Raw genomic sequence first — 18,274 nt, 5'->3', positions numbered from 1 at the left:
CCTACCTAGCATGTTGCCTTTCCGTTATAGTCGTCGTCAAAGTTGGGCTGTAAAAGGGAGTATGTTCTTGGGAGTCGATAGAAAAGGAATTCTTGTTTGCTAAATTGGCAGCTATCTATAGCGTCTATATGGATTGGTTCAATGACCAAGATGGATTGAACGATTAATTCTGAGATGGCCATGTGGTCGCGGACCCGCGGTCACATGATTATGCCCCCCTTAGCTTCACATTTTCACACCTGCACGCCATGGAATGCGTCGCAACAAGAATAAATAGGTAATATTCATGCACGAGAAAGAAAATCAATGCTCTAGAAAGAATATCGACAAAGTCAATTCACCAAAGCCAGGTGCGGTATCTCAGGCAAGTGGCACCTTCCTTTACTATAACTTGAACCGCCGAGCAAGAGGATCTCACATAACAATCCCAACATACAACGATACCTTCCCAACACACCAAGAAACAGAACAACAGCAGGGTTGTGCATCATGGCAATTTCCTCCACACCAGCGGCTAGCTCAAGCTTGTCTTCGAATCCTCCTATCAACGCTCCGTTTTCCGCGAAACCCTCACCCTCTGGTGGCACAGCGACTGCACCACCTGCTTCATCCTTTTCGAATACGACGGCCCCCAATTCCATTCTGGCAAGTCCTTTGGTGGATATACCTGGTGTCAAACCATCGCCGAAAACTTCCACACCAACCCCAAATCCACTAAACAAGAATCCAACTCCTGCACAGCCAACGACTCAATGGTTTGGGGGAGTGTCGTTTGGCAGTGTGGCAGCAGCACCTGTTGGGAATAACTCGAGTCCCTCAGCAAACATGCTATTTAATGGTACGGAAAGTCAACCATCTGTGCTCGTTACGGAGAATGCCTCTTCAGTGTCATTGGTCAATAGGCGTCCGCAAGGTGTTATTTTTGGCACCACGGCACCTTCATCTACCTTCGGGACTTCAAAAGCTGGACTGCCTGCCAGTGCTGGAGAGCCTCACCGTTCAACCACCTTCCCAAAAGATACCTCAACCCCCTCCAGCGCTCCAGACTTGTCTGGAAGTGGTTCAACATCAGGAGCATCAACCTGGCGGTTATTTGATAAGCCAACAACCTCTGGCACTGGGGCACTCTTTAGCCGTCTGACTGCTCCATCTACAATCAAGCCTTCAGGTAACTTAATTAACCAGTCTACAAATAGTACAACATCTGCAACAATCGTTCCTAGTGCCCCATTTGCAAGCCTTTTTCCTCCCACGACACTCGCATCCCCTACTTCAACGAATGACTCTGCGAAAGGGCCATTGAACGGCGTCGGAGGATTATCATACATACCGGCGGAAGATTTGCGGGCTCCTAGGCCCCTGATGTCGTGCTATAAGCTCGTCATGACGCCCCATGGCCTACAGCCCGACATGATTATTCGCGTATTTCGCTGGGAGTTCCATGTTCATTCGATTATAATGAAGAGCCATTCAGCATTTTTCCGAAAATCTCTGGATTCTCCCGATAAACCCTCATTAAAGCCTAACATTTTTACGGCCTTCAAGTATGAGTGGGATACACACGTTGGAAAAGATGGAAACTGGTCGCTTACATGCTACTCAAAGTTACCGGTACGTCTTGGCTTGAGAATGACTGTTGAATACAAATGTCTAACTATTGACAGGACACAGCAGACTACGACAAAATAAAGGCTACGATCGATGTGAACGCGGAGTGTCTTGCTTTTCACAACTTGATGCGAGCATTCCACAGTGAGCCTCTTTGTATTTACTCGACAGAGCAGCTCGATCGAGTCACCAGACTCGCAGGCTCTTATCGAGCTCTTCCTGTACTTTCTAGTGCACTATCCGCAAAACTTCTCGATTCACCAGCCTTAACTTCAGGGATTGCCGTTGATCCATTCCGTATTCTACGAATCGCAATAAAGCTCCACAACTCAATACTGTTTCGGGAATGTTTCATTCATTTGCTCGGTCCATTTCACAACCCCTCTTACAAGGAAACTGCTATGTGGGATGACAAAGATTGTCCTGGTCTTAAAAACCTCCTAGATTTTGTATACAACAACATCTGGGCACAAATCGCAAAGATCGAGCATGCGCTGTTGACTGCAGAAGCACCTACGCAGGCCGCGTATGTAGCGGCAGCAAAAGCTGCCGCGATCTCTTGCAGGACTGTGGATGACAGTGCAAACTCGGTTGTGAACTTGCCAGAGTATTATAGACAGTTGTATGAGTGTCGCCAGGTATCTAAGACGTTCAAAAAGCTCATAAAACCGTTGTTGAAGAACAACTTGAAACTCGATTCGAGGGAATCTCAAGCAGGAGAGAGTGGCAGGTACAAGAACTACTTTTTGTGTGTGAGTATTGATGACAAGGACTTACCATGGGATGTGAATAAGAGAGACTGGTAAGGATGAATGTTGTTCGTTTTTCTTCGGCCTGTTTTAGGACAGTTTGTTTATTGTAGCCAAGCAGGTCTATTACACGGAGGAAGACAAAATGTTAAATGTATTGAGTACATGTGCTCTAGACCTTATACTTCAAGAAAGCAGTTAAGAAGTGAGCTCTCGAGTAACGGTAACAATACTTTAGCTCCATGCGAGACATGATGAAAACGGTGAGGCAAGCCAAAGAACCAAGGGTAGGTAGTCCTAGTCACATGATCAATCTTTAAGCGAATTGCCCCTTTCTTCCGCCCTGCACTTTTGACACCTACTTCTTTCTTCTACATTCTCTTTTTTATAATTTATTCCTTATCTGCAACACCATAACTCCCATTGGCTTGCTGTTCTTTTAACAGCATCCTGAATCCTCCGCTTCGGTCGCGAACACTCTCGTTCTTTGGATTCACTTAAGCGCTCGCTGTTAGATCTTCTTTCACAAAAATTCCGATCTATATCATCTCCTCAGCTTTGGCGTTCTTGAGTTTCATCTTTCGACCAGCGCCGTCTCCAATCAAAGTAATTTCGAAATTCATCAAGCCACGTCAGCCTGTCAGACTTTCTACGACTTTCACATCAAGAAGAATGTCAACTTCAAACCCCATCGTCTTCACGGCTCCTGGCCTCAACCCTGATATGAGCATTGAGGTCTTCAAGCAGATCTTCCATGTCAAATCTTTTGTCCTGAAGGTTCATTCCGAGTACTTCTGAACTTATTTGGATTCACCGGATAAATCTCCTGCCAGCTCGATCTCTGGAATTTTTAAGTACCATTGGGTTACGCTGATTGATGAGGATGCAAACCGGTGGTCTTTAACAGCAAAGGAGAACTTTATGGTATGTGTAACAAACTTCTAAAATACATTCCCTCTGAAATACACAGGCTAACTAGTTTTCTCAAATAAAGACCAGTCCAGATAACAAGCCATATGCTGGAACTTCACAAGATCAGGTTGATGCTTTCCATGTACTTATTTCTGCACTTCATAGCGAGCCAGTCAAAATCACAACTGCCCACCAACTGTGCCTTATAGCTGAGCTTGCCGACTTCTACCGAGTTCTCCCTTTGATGTCCAATGCCCTCAATGGGGTCTTCTTTGACAACCCTGAGTTGGCTATGTCTATCCTTATTTTGCTCGAGGCTGCATACAAGTTGCAAAATAAGCTCCTGTTTCGGGAGTGTTTTGTTCATGTGATGGGCCCTTAGATCCATCCGAGATTTAAGCTGCTGCAGGAGAAGAAGCTGAGGGGCCTTACTGCTGTAACCCGTGCCAACACTACAGCGCAGATCGCGGTTACTCAGCACTAATTCTTTATCATGACTAGCATTTATTTTGATCCTCTTTCAAAAAATAAAGATCATCCGGTGCAATGTCGTCTTCCTAAATGTTTCAGTATATATATTCTAGTATTGACTACATATAAAATAGAGTTGTCTGTCTTGTTAAACAAGTCACTTGCAAACACTTAGATTGTCTGCAACAGTCTTCTCCAACGGCCTCCATCCGTCGTGATCACCCCAATGCTTCAGCAAGGCCAACGTCTCACTCTGATCAGTCGATATCGTGAGATACTCGGGAGTCGGAAATTCAGGAATGGACTCGTGGTCCGGGCGGAGCTTTCGCATAATGACAGCAATGTCGGACCAACTACTATGCTGGCCCCAAATATGGAAGCGGGCGTTCTTAACCTCGGGGTCCAGGACGGCTGCAACGTGGAGCAGCGCGACATCTTTCACGTCGACAAAATATACTATCACGAATAGATTAGCGACCTTGTGAAATGAGGCATTTGCTTGGGAACATACTAGAAACAGATGTGTCCAAGTAGGTTGTTCTGCCCTCGTATAGCTGCGGTATCCAAGAAGCCGTGAATCCAGGTTGCTTCTTGTTAAGCGGTTCACCAATGATTCCCGCGGGACTGATGACGTTGACCGTGAAGTGCGGCTTCCGCTCCTCAACAAACTTCCACACTGCTTTCTCTGCTGCGACCTTGCTAGCGAAGTATACGAGCATCCCGCGACTGGGCTCGTACGGAGGAGGAGCCCAAGCTAAATGAACTGCTTTGTCGTTCCAGGTGTCCCGTCCGATATTTGTGGCATCTCCTACGGAGGGGATCAAGGCGGCCCCCTTTGAGCTGGTATAAACAAACTGCAGCACCGACGGCTCCTTCATTGCCGCCTCCAAGGCCGACATGGTGCCAGCGACTGTCTGGGGAATGACTTTGTTTGGGTCCGGGTCGAAAGTGCCGATTGTGGCTAAGTGCACAACTGCAGAAACTCCCTTGACTGCTTCATCGAGGGCATGGTCAGCAGCTATGTCCGGCACGAGGGCCAGCTCGAAAGCACCCTCGTCAATGTAGGACTTGAGGACGTCTTCGACAAGCCAGGCTGCTTTCCCGATATCTCGTACAGTACCGCGCACTTTGTATCCGCGCTCTAGAAACTGCTTGGCCACCTGTGAAGCGACAAAACCTGTCACACCAGTTACTAGTACCAAGGAGCCCTTGGGAATAGTCGTTTTTAACTCGGACATGATAATAATAGAAGTATCGTATAGAATGAGATTCGCGTTATTGCTCTGGAGTATAAGTCTTAGGACCGGCTGAACGAGACTTATATAGGAGTGTAGATGAGATGATTATCAATCCTGTTCGGTCTTTCTCTTCTGACAAATGCATGTGAACTTTGCATTACAAACTATCTTTGTAAGGAAGACGCTATTAATAGCTGTTCTAGGTTGGATCTATCGTAGTCTCGTATGACTGATATGTACCCAAGTGGCAGATAAGAGTAAAAATTGTTATATGTCCGAGAAAGGAAACAGCAAGTCTTGGCATCATACTAAGATAAACGCCTATACAACTTGGCCATAAGAAATGTAGTTTAGCCGTGGTAGCATGAATTTTCTTCTTGTCTGTGCTATTAAACAGGAATGTAAGCGTGTGGGTCTTGATCTGTGCCTAAAAACCCTTTTTGGTAGATAAATTTACGGAGAATAAGCCTAATAAAACTGTTCGGATAGAGAGTTTGAGGTTCGCCGAGAAGTTGCACCATTTTCAGTGCCCCTAATACGTGGAATTTGGCTGCTACCATGTCACCGAACTGTGCCTCGTCGGAGGCTAGTTCTATAACGTTGGCAATACTCGAGTCATTGATGAAGGAGGGCCCAGCTGAAATGGTGGCACTAAGGCTCTGGAGGCAGACAAGTTTGAACCGGATGGCTAGTTGCGCATAGAACTGCTGCTGGGGGTGATTATTTAGGGACAGGTGGCGGCACGAGGCAAGTAAAAGGCCATTGCAGAATCCCACGTCAGTGAGAGCAAGCCGAGCCCATTGTTCAATCAGAAGCAATCGGATTTCAGGTCCTTGGAACATGGCGCAGTAGGTGTTTATAACAGGAATGACAGCTGTCACATCTATAGTAGGTTAGCTAATACCCTATGCACGATGACTACGGTGACGTGGATCAAGAGAGATCACTTACAGTGGTCAAATAAAAATTGTTCTACTGGCTCGAGAGACATTGCAAAACTATCAAAGGGGTCTCTACGATCAGATCCCAGCACGCTTACAGGGCTACCCATAGTAATCGTATTTACTTCGACGTTTTTTTCCGTACATGGAGCCTGATAGTACCGTTCCGGATCTCGTACAATGCTACCAGCCTGTTCCTGACCCCGACCCTGACTCTCCTGAGCTTGTTGTATGCTATTGTGTGACAGATATTCCGCGGTGCGGAGCCGCCTTCTGCAACTAATTAGCCAAGTTTCCAGTGAAGAGCGAAAGGCAGGGATGGTACACTCTTCGGAAGTAAGATACCAACAAAGTAAAATCGGAGATGGGAGATAAAGAAAGCGGCTACTTACTTCCTGGCATGCGCTTCTCGAGCAGCATGCGAGTGAGCCCGCTGCACGTTTGCCACGGCAGCGGTAGGTTGACTGGATATGTTGATGAACTGCATTTTACGATGTACGTTGGCATTATTAGGCAACATCGAGATTTAATGTCAAGTCTGATGATATAGTTGTTGACCAAGTGATAAATGAAACACGTGAAAGGATATTGCGCGCTTCATCTTCAATCTGGAAATTGAAGTGTATTTGTCAGACACGCGTACATCGTCTCGTGTAGTTACCTAGCTGGTAAACTTACGTATATATGGATGAGTGAGGAGTGACACTAGTAGCTTGCCAAGACTTGCTCCTTCTGAATCTGGAACACTATAAAAGCCACGGTCACATGCCGAAACTCAAGTGAGAAGTTTACTCAGGCGAGAGTCTCTTCAATTTATAATACCTCATTAATTGGGATAGTCCACACCCTGAGAATAAGACCGGTATACAGCACTCCTCCTGACAAAGTGTGATCGATCACGTGGTATGGAAAAGGGTAAATACGATGCAGCCAATGAACGCCAAAACACCTCGGATTGTGATTAGCCTCCACAACATGTTCCTTCTCCATCTCCCGCGCAACAACCCGAAAGGAGGTTAAAGATCTCACACCACTCGTAGTTATGTTTAACTGGGCGATTCTGTGCCTTTAACTGACGGGTAAGAATGTGCAGCCAATCAATGCATACGCTGCCCCCCTGCGGAGTTGGAAAAGCCGAAAAGGAGACGAAAAGGGGCTCCAAAGTCCAGAACAGGGTGTCTGACATGCAGGTCAATATGTCCTACCCATTTTCATAGAATACTTGCTAAGTTATAGAGCATACTGACATGATCAGAATTCGTCGAGTAAGATGTGATGAAACCAGACCTTCTTGCACTCCGTGCACTAAGACTGGTCGTGTGTGCGACTTTGTAAACCCCCAGGAGACCATTTCATCAGCCCGAGCCTCTAAACCACCCGCAAAAGTCAAACAGAGGCTACTTTCCTCTCCTAAGCCATGCCTGATTCAGCCCAAACTCCATTTTCCTCCAACTGTGTCGCTTTCCACCCATGAAGGCAATCACCTGGAGTATTTCCGTCTCTTATGCACTCGATCCTTCTCGAGGTATTTCGAAAATACGCTCTGGGATAAAACCTTGCTTCAAATTGCAACATCGGAGCCATCTATACGAAACGCTGTCATGGCGCTGTCCTTTCTTTTCCGGCACCAAACTTTCCAGGGCGAAGGACATAGTGCAGTGACTAGGCAAGCAATTACCGTCAACTATCTCGAGGCAGTAAAATCCCTTAATCTTCGTCTTGACACTTCGAGATCTAGTTGGGAGTTAGCTCTTCTCGGAAGCCTGGTATTTGCGGCATTTGAGACACTTCAAAGCAATCAAAGAATGTCTCTGAAGCACTTCAATGCCGGCCTAGCTATGCTAAAAGACCTTAAGTCCAGATTTCATGTATAGTCTTCCATTTGCCGGCTCTCCCCTCTTCATGTTTATACTAACAACTGTAGCATAACTCAGCTATTCTAGAGGAACATTTTTACGCTTCGACGCTCAAGCTTGCACCTTTGGAGTATTCTATGAGTCCCAATTTTCGGGGACTCCACTAGTCCCCGACACTTTTCGGACAATAGAGGAAGCCCGCAACGTGCTGGAAAGCACAATCACATATATGGAACGTCTTTTAAAGCCAATGAACAGTCGCTATCGTACGCTGCCTTACTCAGCGATCCCATCCACTGTCTCCGTTCAACTCACCAAAGTCGAAGCTCTCTTCAGGAATTGGGCTCTATCTCTAGGTAACTCACCATCGTTACTAAAGACAAACAATGTTGCAATTAAAGTCCTCGAAGTTCAACACCTTGCTGCAACTGTTCGAGTATCTTCTCTCTTCTATCGGGACGAGTTAGCCTACGATGCATTTACCATGCAGTTCAAAGAGATTATAGATCTTGCCCAATACATCATCGAGACTACCATGAAAAATAAGGTAGGCCTGAACTTCTCATTTGATCTAGGAGTTGTCTCGCCCCTCTACCTCACAGCTTGCAAATGCCGAAATCCAGTTCTTAGGAGGAAGGCAATTTCTCTACTCAATCGAAGCGGCATTGAAGGGCTTTGGGATGGTGACGCAATGGCTGCTGCCGCAACATGGGCTATGAACTCTGAGGAAGGAGTTGAAACTTCAAAGGACTGTGACGGATTTGTCCCAGAAGAATTCCGATTAAGAGAGATTGGCATGGCGATGGACAGGAATAGCAAGATAGTGAGCCCGGTCAGTACCACCAGGTCACCTGATGGGGTATTGAATTACGTTGGAGCCGCTATACGTTGGGGCGAGGAGGTTACTATCATGTCTGAGCATCCGAGTGCAACGGTCAAGGATAGAAGGTTGGAGCTTTGGATAATTCGGTGTCGTGCGCGTAAGTCAAGTCCTGCCTACCAAATGCAGGTTCTGAGCTAGGCCTATTCTGAGCATGAGAGCTCGAATCCACTCCCCTTAAATTGCAGGGACAGCCATACTGATCGTTCGATAGATGTCCAGAACACGAAAGTTCTATCAGAGGATTGGTGGTCTGAAGGCATGCCTGGAATGCGCATTGATGACCCTTCGTGCTTAAAGATAAATATGAATTGAAGATTATGTGTGGTAAGATATCATCATACAGGTCCACACAAGAACACAATCTCTAGCATACCAAACGCCAATCAATCTCCTGAATGTTCCGCCATCCAAAGTCAACCTACTATAGGTTCTTGCTTTGGTGTGATTCCGAGGCTGCGCCAAGCGCACGAAAACGCACCAGCTATCTGGGAAATGCGAGGGCAATTTTCTGTATGATTGTTCTGATCGGTTCAAATTGAACAAAGTGGCGAAGGGTAGAACTTGTGCGCTTACTATGGATAAGGATATGGGCTTTGCGGCACCATGGCCGGGGAAGTGTGTGCAGGATGTTGTGGATCCGAAAAATAGTTTGGGCACCCCGGATGATTGTAGTCATTGATTCAATGAATCGATGGGGGATGGGGACATGTGACAGGCAACTCAGATTACTTCTTCATTGCGTGGCAATTTGAGATTTGTCCCTGTTTGCTTTGCTTGCTAGCTAATGGGATTCTCTTGGCGGGATGTTATTAGTAACATCTCGCCTCCATCGCGAGTCACCAGTACGTACCTGCGCAGCCGACTTTCCACGCCATCGTCCAAGTTTTCCTATCACTTTCCCTTTGTTTTCATGTTCCTACACCACAAGCCAAGATCTTCTTACTACCCCCGTATCCAGATTGTGTTCTGCGAGCACTACGCAGCACATAACTTGTCTTCATCCAGTCCAGCCGGTCTTGGGAAGGCAGGTCTGTATGTCAATGTTTGTACCGCTTCCTCGTCATCCACCTCATCCACCTCATCCACCCCATTGACCTCTGATACCACGCTCTTGACTGCCGGTTTCACTGGTACTGCATGGTACATAAAACTTCGGTTCGATCGCAATATACTCAATATCCTTCCATCACCATTGTCAACCTGCTTAGCTATCATATCAGCCGTTCTTCCATACTCGTCTTGTGCCATGCGATCCGCTCCCGCCATCATCAGACTTCCAACCGCCTCGACGCTCTGGAATTCTATTGCGGCAAACAGCAGTTTTTGCATTGCGTATTTTGAGTCTCGAAGGCTTGCTCCTGCCCCGACAAGTGTAACTGCTATGTCAAGGTTGCCCAAGCGGCAGGCGATTTCCAATGGCGTGTCCCCGCGCCGATTTGCCAGATCTAGTTTCGGCTTGAACTTGAGAAGCATTTCCGTGCAAGCCAAACAGCTGCGAGCGGCAATGTGCAGCGGGGTCTGCTTCATGGCCCTGTTCGGTTCGTCGATATATTTCGCGTCGGCGTTGAGGAGCTCTTGTAAAAGTGGCGCCCTTTGTCGAGTGTTGCCATTGCAGGATGAGACCGCAAGGTGGAGCGCCGTGTTTCCAGTCACGGGTTCCTTGACAGAGAGGTCGAGTTTGCCTATTTTCACGAGGCTTGACCCTATGATTAGATCGAGACGAGATAATAACACTAGTGACCAAATGGGAAGCCCCTCTAGCTGGATGTCCTGCGCTGTATCGATTTCTCTGTTCGTTCCTTTGTCCCTGAGAAGATCCATGAGATTCTCGTTGTCATATTGCCAGGCGACCATGTATGGTGTTCTATCAAATTTGTCTTTGACAGAGCAGTCTGCTCCATTCTCAATGAGGAATTCTGCCGCATCGTATTGATCGTTCCTACAGGCGCTGTGCAGTGGCGTCATTCCGTGGAGGCAGGGAGAGTTCAACCCAAGACCGTGAGATTTGAGTAGCTCGAGAACATTAACATGTCCGTATTCTGCTGCGCCGTGTATCAGAGTACGACCGTCTTCATCGCTACACGAGACATCTGCCTTGTAGTTTATCAAGATCTCCAAGATTTCTATGAATCCCTTCTCAGCTGCGGCTAAAGCTGGTGTTACACCCCTGATATCCTTGGGTACATTGGGGTCGGCACCATGACTTAGCAAAGAAGATACAATGTTGGAATGATGCTTTTCTACAGCGATCATCATTGCTGAGCGGCCGCTGCTGGTCTCTGGCAGGTCCATTTTGGCATGAGACTCCAGTAGTATATTGACGATTTCTTTCTGGTCCTTCGAGGCAGCAAACCATAAAGCTGTGATGCCTCGCGAATCTCGCATATCGATATCGACTGAGGCGTTTGGTTCTTTCAGGAGTGTCTCGGCCATGTCGGTAGAGCCCTGGAGGATAGCAACCATAAGGGCTGATCGATCGAATGTCGTGGGGTTTCCTTTATTGATATCGAGATCTGGAGCATTTTCTAGGAGAATATGCACCATCTCATTATTTTTTCGAAGTACTGCTTCATGCAATGCAGTCCTACCTCTGGCACTGTGTATATTGACATTTGCACCCATTCTCAGCAAACTTTTAGCAACGTCAGTGTTACCCCTCCTGCATGCGTACATCAAGGGTGTTTGACCATATGTCTTCTCCTGAACATCCAATGGCGTCTGATCGACATATGATTTCTCACGACCATCAAGATGCTCAAGCGTTTCGAAGTTCAGTTCTGCAATAATCTCGGTCAGATCGAACCACGCACATACATGTAGAGCATGGATATTTCTTCGAACGTCCCACTTGTCCCGATCGTGAGTGTTGGTTTCCCAAGCGCCTTGGATATAAGCCTCCATTCGTGACTTATCTTCAAGGTACTTCACGGCTGCTGTTACAACTTCAGGATCAGCTGTTCGGACGTGATCGCCCCAATATTGGACTGCGTAAGCAAAGAACGGATGCTCATTGTCTCGTTTTGCGAACTCCCCTTCTGGACACCGCTTCGAGAATGTATCGAAGCCTAGATATCGGAGACATAATCTCGCAATGCAGTTCTCCCCTTCCGGAAACCAAATTTCTTGCTTCTTGTCAAAGTACTCTCGCAATGTTCTATCATCGAGTCGAACTAGTGTGTCTTCTCGTCCTACGGTAATGAATCCTCCAGTGCAATTCAAGATATCATCCTGATCGATCAAGTCATCTTTGTCGTAGTCTGTATCTTCCGGGTCTGCAACCTCTGCCGCCCAAACATGACGCAACTCATCTAATGAGAGAGCTCTGCGAGCAAAATAGACTATGGACAAGAGTTTGATGGCTCTATCAACTTTGTCGAAGTCCTGTTTCCTGATACGAGTGTCTAAATCTTTGTCGTATAAATTATCGATCCTATCGGACATGTCATATTGAGAACTGTTCAGCTTCTTCAAGGCACCCATGATTTGCTTCTTTGTAACTTTGTTTGCGATAGACTCTAAACATTTCTTCGGGAAGATATACTTGTTGCAAGAACTCTCTACAACCGCATGCACGAATTCTTCGAAGAATCTGTCATCCTCGGCGCAGAAGCGTCCTAATTTCGTGGAAGTACGGGCTTTACTTTCCATATCAGTATCGATATTGTCTTCGGGATATTGTTGTTTAATCACGGCCTTCACATATATCTTCAGGTCTTCTAGTGGCACTATCATCTGCACTTCGATGAATGACGGCAAGCAGACGTCGTGTTCAGGATCTGTAGTGCATTTTTGGCCCTGTTTCTTGCAGTCGGGACATAGATCAAATCGCGGTTTCTCGGCACAGTCTCTGCACCGGTAGTATACGGGAAGTGGTGCTTTCCGGCAGTTACTACACTGAACGTACTCGGGAGGCGGCTCCTCATTCGGCCTTGCCATTGTTAACAATTTTAACTTTGGGCAAAACTTTCGGATTTTCTTCTTCATAAGGCTATGAAGAACGGGAAGTCAGCTTTGTTTCTACTTTAGGAAGCTTTTAGGAACGCAGCAATATCTGAGGTGCCACGAGACATCTTTAGAGCATCTGCTCTAGAAGTATAGTGAGAGACTCCTGAAACATGCTGCAGTAGGAAATAAAGGGGATTCCTGTTATTCTTACTCCCGGGATTCCTCTGAAGCTTCATCCAGGGAATCAATGATAACAAAAACCCAGTCGTATACATCTGCTTCAGCCTGAGATCTAATTGTCAGTACACAGACTTTAGGGCAGTGAGATAAAGCATTCACCCACCTTGAGAAGCTTAGCGAGGTCGGCTTCACTTGGTCGCGCATCCACACGCTTATCTTTGTTCCATGCATCTCGGACCTCAGGACTAACGCCGGACACGTTGAGCTGCACCAATTGTTTTATCAAACTGCCCAGTAGGTTATTGGGCGAGTGTGCTTTTTCAATGAAAAGGCAAAGCACGGGGATGTTTGAAGAAGGCTTCTGTGCCAAGTGAGCTGCCACGATGGAGCAAAGCACAGTCTGTATGCCGCTTTGTCAGAAAAGCTTAGACGTCTTGACAGATACAATGTTATACCTTGCCTGTCCCAAAAGCCCCATGGCACCGAAGTACGTCCAATTCACCCCTCTCCCAACATTGAAACTGCTCAAGCTTCAAGAACCAATTATCAGTAGTGATAGCCCCTTCAAAAATCTGACGTTGGCGAGCTTGATTATCAAGCGGCGAGAGCCAACGCTCGATTGCTTTCCGTTCCTTCTCTTCTCGATCTTTATTCTCTTGCTCAATCTGCATATCCTGCTTTGCAGCCATCTTTTTTAGCAGCACATTATTTTCACTCGAAAGCCTGATATTAGCCGTACTCAGTACCAACGAAATACTCGTACAATACCCATCAATAGCAACAAAGAACCCCTCGAGCGACTTCTTCTCCGAATGCCACTTGAAATCCTTCCATTTCCTAGCCGTAGTTTCCTTCGTTCTCAATTTTTCAAGCATCTGGTTCATTATATCCAGAAGACCTGCAAGTGGGGAATCTTTTCTCTTCATGTCCAGAGTCTGTACCAAGTGCGAGTGCTCTGGATCCTCTTTCAGACAATCACCCAGGATCCGCTTGATATCAGCGACACAGCGGAGACGCCGCGTGAACTCATCGCGCTCGGTGGGGGCTTTGAGCACATCGTCGGCGAAGCGGTATGCTTCCTTGAGGGCATCGAAGATGGCGATGGTGCCAGCTATGATGGAAAGCGGATCCATTTTGGATTATTTTCTATTACAAATCGTCTCTTTATCTCTGTAGAGTAAGGGCTAGTAAGAATCAAAACGCATCTTTGGGTGAACAACAACATACCTTGGAGCATGTCCCAAGAAGGTTTCAGAGGCTGAGACTGGATTCGTAAAGACAACAGCACGAAATAAGAACTACCAAAGCTTTCCATGCGCAAATTATTATTGTCGCAATATTTATGAAACACGCCACGAAAATACCAGTTGGGCGGGTGGTAGTCACGACTGCTGACGGTGCCTAAGGTGCCACTGAAATCACCCGAGTGTGCAGTTCATTGGGTGGAGGGTATCACCGTAAGGCGGAACCCTCCTCAAGAGGAGAAGCTGAAAGCGCAGCCACTATTTATAGAACTACGCCGCACCCTGAAGTCCGGCAAATTTGGCTTACTGTACGAGCGGCTGCATCTCATAGGACCTTTATATGCTTGGCATAGTACCATGTGCCTCCGGGGGTAAAAAATGCTACGGAGGTAAAGAGGGGTCCCCAATAAGAGCCGCCTCAAGCGATGTTTCTCCAGTCTTTGGATCGCGCACAGAATCTCTTTTCTCTTCGTTCAAATTCGCTGAAGTTACTTGCAAGTCAGGGTCAAGTGAAGAAAGGTTGATTCCAATATTACTTCACATCTTATATTTGACTTTCCGGACCTCCTTCGGAATCATAGACTTAAAGTAACGCTAAAGTAAGATGCTTTCCAGCCCCCAACTCTAGGCTTCTGCATGCTGCTATGCCCTACCGGGGATTATAGTATTTGCCGGAGTAAGCAAATGCGAGCAATACGCCTAGTGCTTAGTAAAGCCCTACGTACAAGTGTCCTCGCCGCGAATAGTAAGCTGGTTTTAAGAGACCTGCAAGAGCGTTTGGCCATTTAGTTGTATGAAATCCTTCGTTTTATGGAGCCAGCCCACAGTTTAACAATTGTCCAGGGGGAGGGGTACCCCTGAACTATAAGCATCTACTCCGTAATGATCTGACCCGCAATGTATCTTAAATATTACTTGAAGAGGCGGTTCCTCCCGAGCGTTGTGGATCTTGAGGCTCTTCTCTTCTATATCTCGATGCTTGGAAGCCCCTCTCCACGTTCTTTGAATTTTTAATCTTTGAAGATGGCGCGCCTTTTACTCGTTTTCCACGCGTTGCTCTCGTTCTATGTGGCACTCTCGTGCGCCGCACCCTCCAATTACGAGCCTCCAACTGTGACGAAGAGGGCTGCCACACCTATATCGACAGTATGTGGTGATATTATCAGGAATGCTGGTATGTAATGCTTCGAGTGAGATTTTGTATGGGATTGACGCTTTGATCGTAGAACTTGTCTTCCCAGCCAAGCAGGCGTATGATTGCCTGACATCCGTTCCTTTCAACGCCGCAGTAGCGACTCGGTTCCTTCAATATTACAATGATACAATTCAGTTCCAATCAAATTTAGCGTATCTCAAGAACCCGCCCGCAAGCTACCAGCAAGCACCTGTAGATCTTGTTGAAGGCCTTGCCCAGATCCAAATAGCAATCGACAATAGCAAATTTGCAAACCAATATGAGTTTGAAGTTGCGCTTCAGGCCTTGATATTCTCAACACATGATGCGCATTTGAATCTCCTTGCTGGAATCATAGGCGTATTTACCTTTGGTACTGAATATGACATTGCCTCTGTATCCCTCGATGGGATCGAGCTACCCAAGGTCTATTTTTCTAGTAAGATGTTGCCGAATATCTCTTAATAGTGGTGACACTAATTGCAACAAACAGATGATTTGATTGACAGCGCAGTCGATGGAGACTGGCAGCCCTCGGCAATATCAAAAATTAACGACTTGGATGCTCAGGATTACTTGGAAGATTTTGCGGCCACGAATGCTATTGGGAGTCTTGAATCTCATGCGGATTTTAATCAGTTGATGACAAGTCCTGCGCAAGACATCCAGTCGATATTTAGTACCTGGGGTGGTAATTCGATGTTCTATCCGGGCGATGAGCTCACGTTTTTACTTGAAAACGGAACCCAGATCCCTACAAAGTGGCTGGCTGTCTACACCTATCCAAGTAGTACTGGTGCTCTCGAGACTGGTGGCGACTTTTACAACTTCTTCGTCTTGGGGGTAAGTTGTTTCTGCAATTTTTCTGTTCCTCTTCCCCCAACGTGCCCCAAAGAGCAGCAAGAATTGACTTTCAATAATTTAGTGGTATCCTGCTTCATACGACCCCAACGCAACGGAGTCGAGCACTGCTGCCCCAACTGCAACCGAGACGGCTTCGGCGACTTCGACAGCCGACGACTCGGCCGCGACGTCGACTACAGCAGCAGGTTCATGGGATAATGTTGCCTTTCCACACCCCGACATCGCCCAAGCCGATCTGGGCACTTTTGGTACAGGTTTTGTGTCTGGATATTTCCTCAACCAGTCATCCGTTGCCGTTCTGAGTCTTCCGAGTTTCCAGGAACCTGGAACAGCAGTCGGGTCATTCTCAGACACCGTAACGCGTTTCCTCAACGCCAGCAAGGCAGCAGGAATGCAAAAAGTTGTTATTGATGTGCAGCAAAACTATGGTGGAGATGTTTTCCTTGCAGTGGATACCTACAAGCAGTTCTTCCCAACGCAGGAACCCTTCGGTGGAAGCCGAATGCGGGCTACGGATCCCACAAATGCTATGGGTGATGCGATTACTGGCTATTGGGAAACACTGGATGATTCGGATGACGACTATTTCAACTTCTACGATGATGAATGGATGGCTTTGACCCGCATCAATCCTGATACAAACGATAACTTTACATCATGGGCCGAGTTTTTTGGACCTCATGTCTTCAATGGGGATAGCTATACTACTACAGTAGGTTTGACCTTGCATATTGAGTCGATGCGAGGGCTAATAACGTAACTAGCAACGGTACAACTTCTCCGATAATTATTTCAGTACGATTTCGACGGAGGATGAGGATGCCGATGGGTTTACTGTATACGGGACAGATGACCGACCGGCTAATACCACTCAGCCATATGCTGCTAAAGATGTAATCATTGTAAGTGGCCCCCTTGACTCGAGTGTTGCACAGACAATTGACTGTCAAAGCTGTCGGACTCTCTATGCTCATCCGCCTGTGCGGTTTTCATGGAAATGATGCATCATGAAGCCGGAGTTCGCACCGTTGTCGCTGGTGGCCGTTCATCTTATGGTCCAATGCAAGCACCTAGGTATGCAAGCCTCCATGGTCTTACTGTCATATACTAATGATCAAAAAGTATGAGTCGAGGCGCCGTCGCCTACGGGTTAGACTCTCTAGACTACCAGATCGATGTCGCCCAACAACTCTTGCAAGAAAGCAGCGACCCCAGCAGTGCTAATTTCCTACCTAATAGAACGACGGCAACAGATGTATGGATAACGTACGCCGAGATCAATCTCCGCGACCAAGTACGCAGGGGAAGTGACACCCCTCTACAATTTGTCTACGAAGCAGCGACCTGTCGGATCTTCTACACACCCCAAACCTTCTACAACTACACGGCGCTATGGACGTATGCTGCAGACGCAATGTGGAATAACCAGGCCCTCTGTGTCAAAGATTCAACGGGCTGGTCCACTACAAGCGCCACCAACACCTCCGCATCACCGGCCTCAGTCCTCCCATCCCCAAAACCATCCACAAGCGCAGACCCGCAGATAGGATCAATAATTATGAGCGTCTTCTCCGGCTCATCCCCCTCTGCCCACTCCCCCATTCTCGACTCCGGAACCGCCACAAAGCAAGACCAACTAGCCAACGGAGGTACTGCCTGTTCCAGTGACGGCAAATGTCCCACTACCGACTATTTCTGTCTTGAGAAGACCTCTATTAGATGCGATAAAAGCACCAAGAAACCCATCTCAGGAAGCTACTGCGTGCCTGTCTGTAACCCTAACCAAGGTCCCAAAGTTGCGAGCACTTGCACGAACCATGGGGTTTGTCAGCCTCTGGATTCAACGGTACCTGGCTTCAAGAATACGGGCGGTACGTTGGCGAAGGGTAGGAACGGGTATTGTAACCCGCCGCCTCCGGCGTGTAGGACTACTAAGAGTAAATTTACCTCCATTAATGTCGATGATGCGCTTGATCCGCCGGAGAAGAGAGACGCAGAAGAATGGTTTTGAGAGGTTTTTGGGAAAGGGAACAAAAAATATCGGGCATATCCCTACACGGGAAGGAGTGGCATTTCTTGGGGGGGGGGGGAAGGTAATGGGGAGTTCGGATAGACTTGCTAGAAGATACGAACGTGGACGGCGGAACTGTTCGCTAGTAATTGTACTTGAATTTTGTGTACCCGTTAGAGCGTTTGGATTTATAATAGA

The 18,274-nt window shown here is 47.1% G+C and overlaps 4 protein-coding genes across 4 annotated transcripts; 2 read left to right on the top strand and 2 right to left on the bottom strand.

The window, feature by feature from the left end:
- Window positions 1–3,029: 3,029 nt before the first annotated feature.
- On the top strand, window positions 3,030–3,651 carry LHYA1_G006508 (uncharacterized protein; the record flags this gene model as incomplete). The annotated part of the gene is made up of 3 exons (XM_031151445.1): window positions 3,030–3,145; window positions 3,191–3,281; window positions 3,352–3,651. The coding sequence occupies 3 exons, from the start codon at window positions 3,030–3,032 to the stop codon at window positions 3,649–3,651; spliced, it is 507 nt and encodes a 168-aa protein (XP_031004005.1).
- A 246-nt stretch (window positions 3,652–3,897) lies between these two features.
- terH (NAD-dependent epimerase/dehydratase) lies at window positions 3,898–4,978 on the bottom strand (the record flags this gene model as incomplete). Its single annotated transcript, XM_031151444.1, has 2 exons — window positions 3,898–4,196; window positions 4,252–4,978. The coding sequence occupies 2 exons, from the start codon at window positions 4,976–4,978 to the stop codon at window positions 3,898–3,900; spliced, it is 1,026 nt and encodes a 341-aa protein (XP_031004009.1).
- A 389-nt stretch (window positions 4,979–5,367) lies between these two features.
- On the bottom strand, window positions 5,368–6,406 carry LHYA1_G006506 (uncharacterized protein; the record flags this gene model as incomplete). The annotated part of the gene is made up of 3 exons (XM_031151443.1): window positions 5,368–5,861; window positions 5,930–6,192; window positions 6,312–6,406. 3 exons carry the CDS (start codon window positions 6,404–6,406, stop codon window positions 5,368–5,370), a joined length of 852 nt encoding a protein of 283 aa, XP_031004010.1.
- Window positions 6,407–15,050: 8,644 nt separating this feature from the next.
- On the top strand, window positions 15,051–18,076 carry ustP_0 (Peptidase S41 family protein; the record flags this gene model as incomplete). The annotated part of the gene is made up of 7 exons (XM_031151442.1): window positions 15,051–15,201; window positions 15,254–15,640; window positions 15,695–16,044; window positions 16,127–16,777; window positions 16,830–16,967; window positions 17,018–17,139; window positions 17,188–18,076. The coding sequence occupies 7 exons, from the start codon at window positions 15,051–15,053 to the stop codon at window positions 18,074–18,076; spliced, it is 2,688 nt and encodes an 895-aa protein (XP_031004011.1).
- Window positions 18,077–18,274: the final 198 nt, after the last annotated feature.

This window comes from Lachnellula hyalina (assembly GCF_007821495.1).
Source record: "Lachnellula hyalina strain CBS 185.66 chromosome Unknown contig00102, whole genome shotgun sequence".
Classification (NCBI taxonomy): Eukaryota; Fungi; Ascomycota; class Leotiomycetes; order Helotiales; family Lachnaceae; genus Lachnellula; species Lachnellula hyalina.
This window is presented reverse-complemented; position numbering and strand designations above follow the sequence as displayed.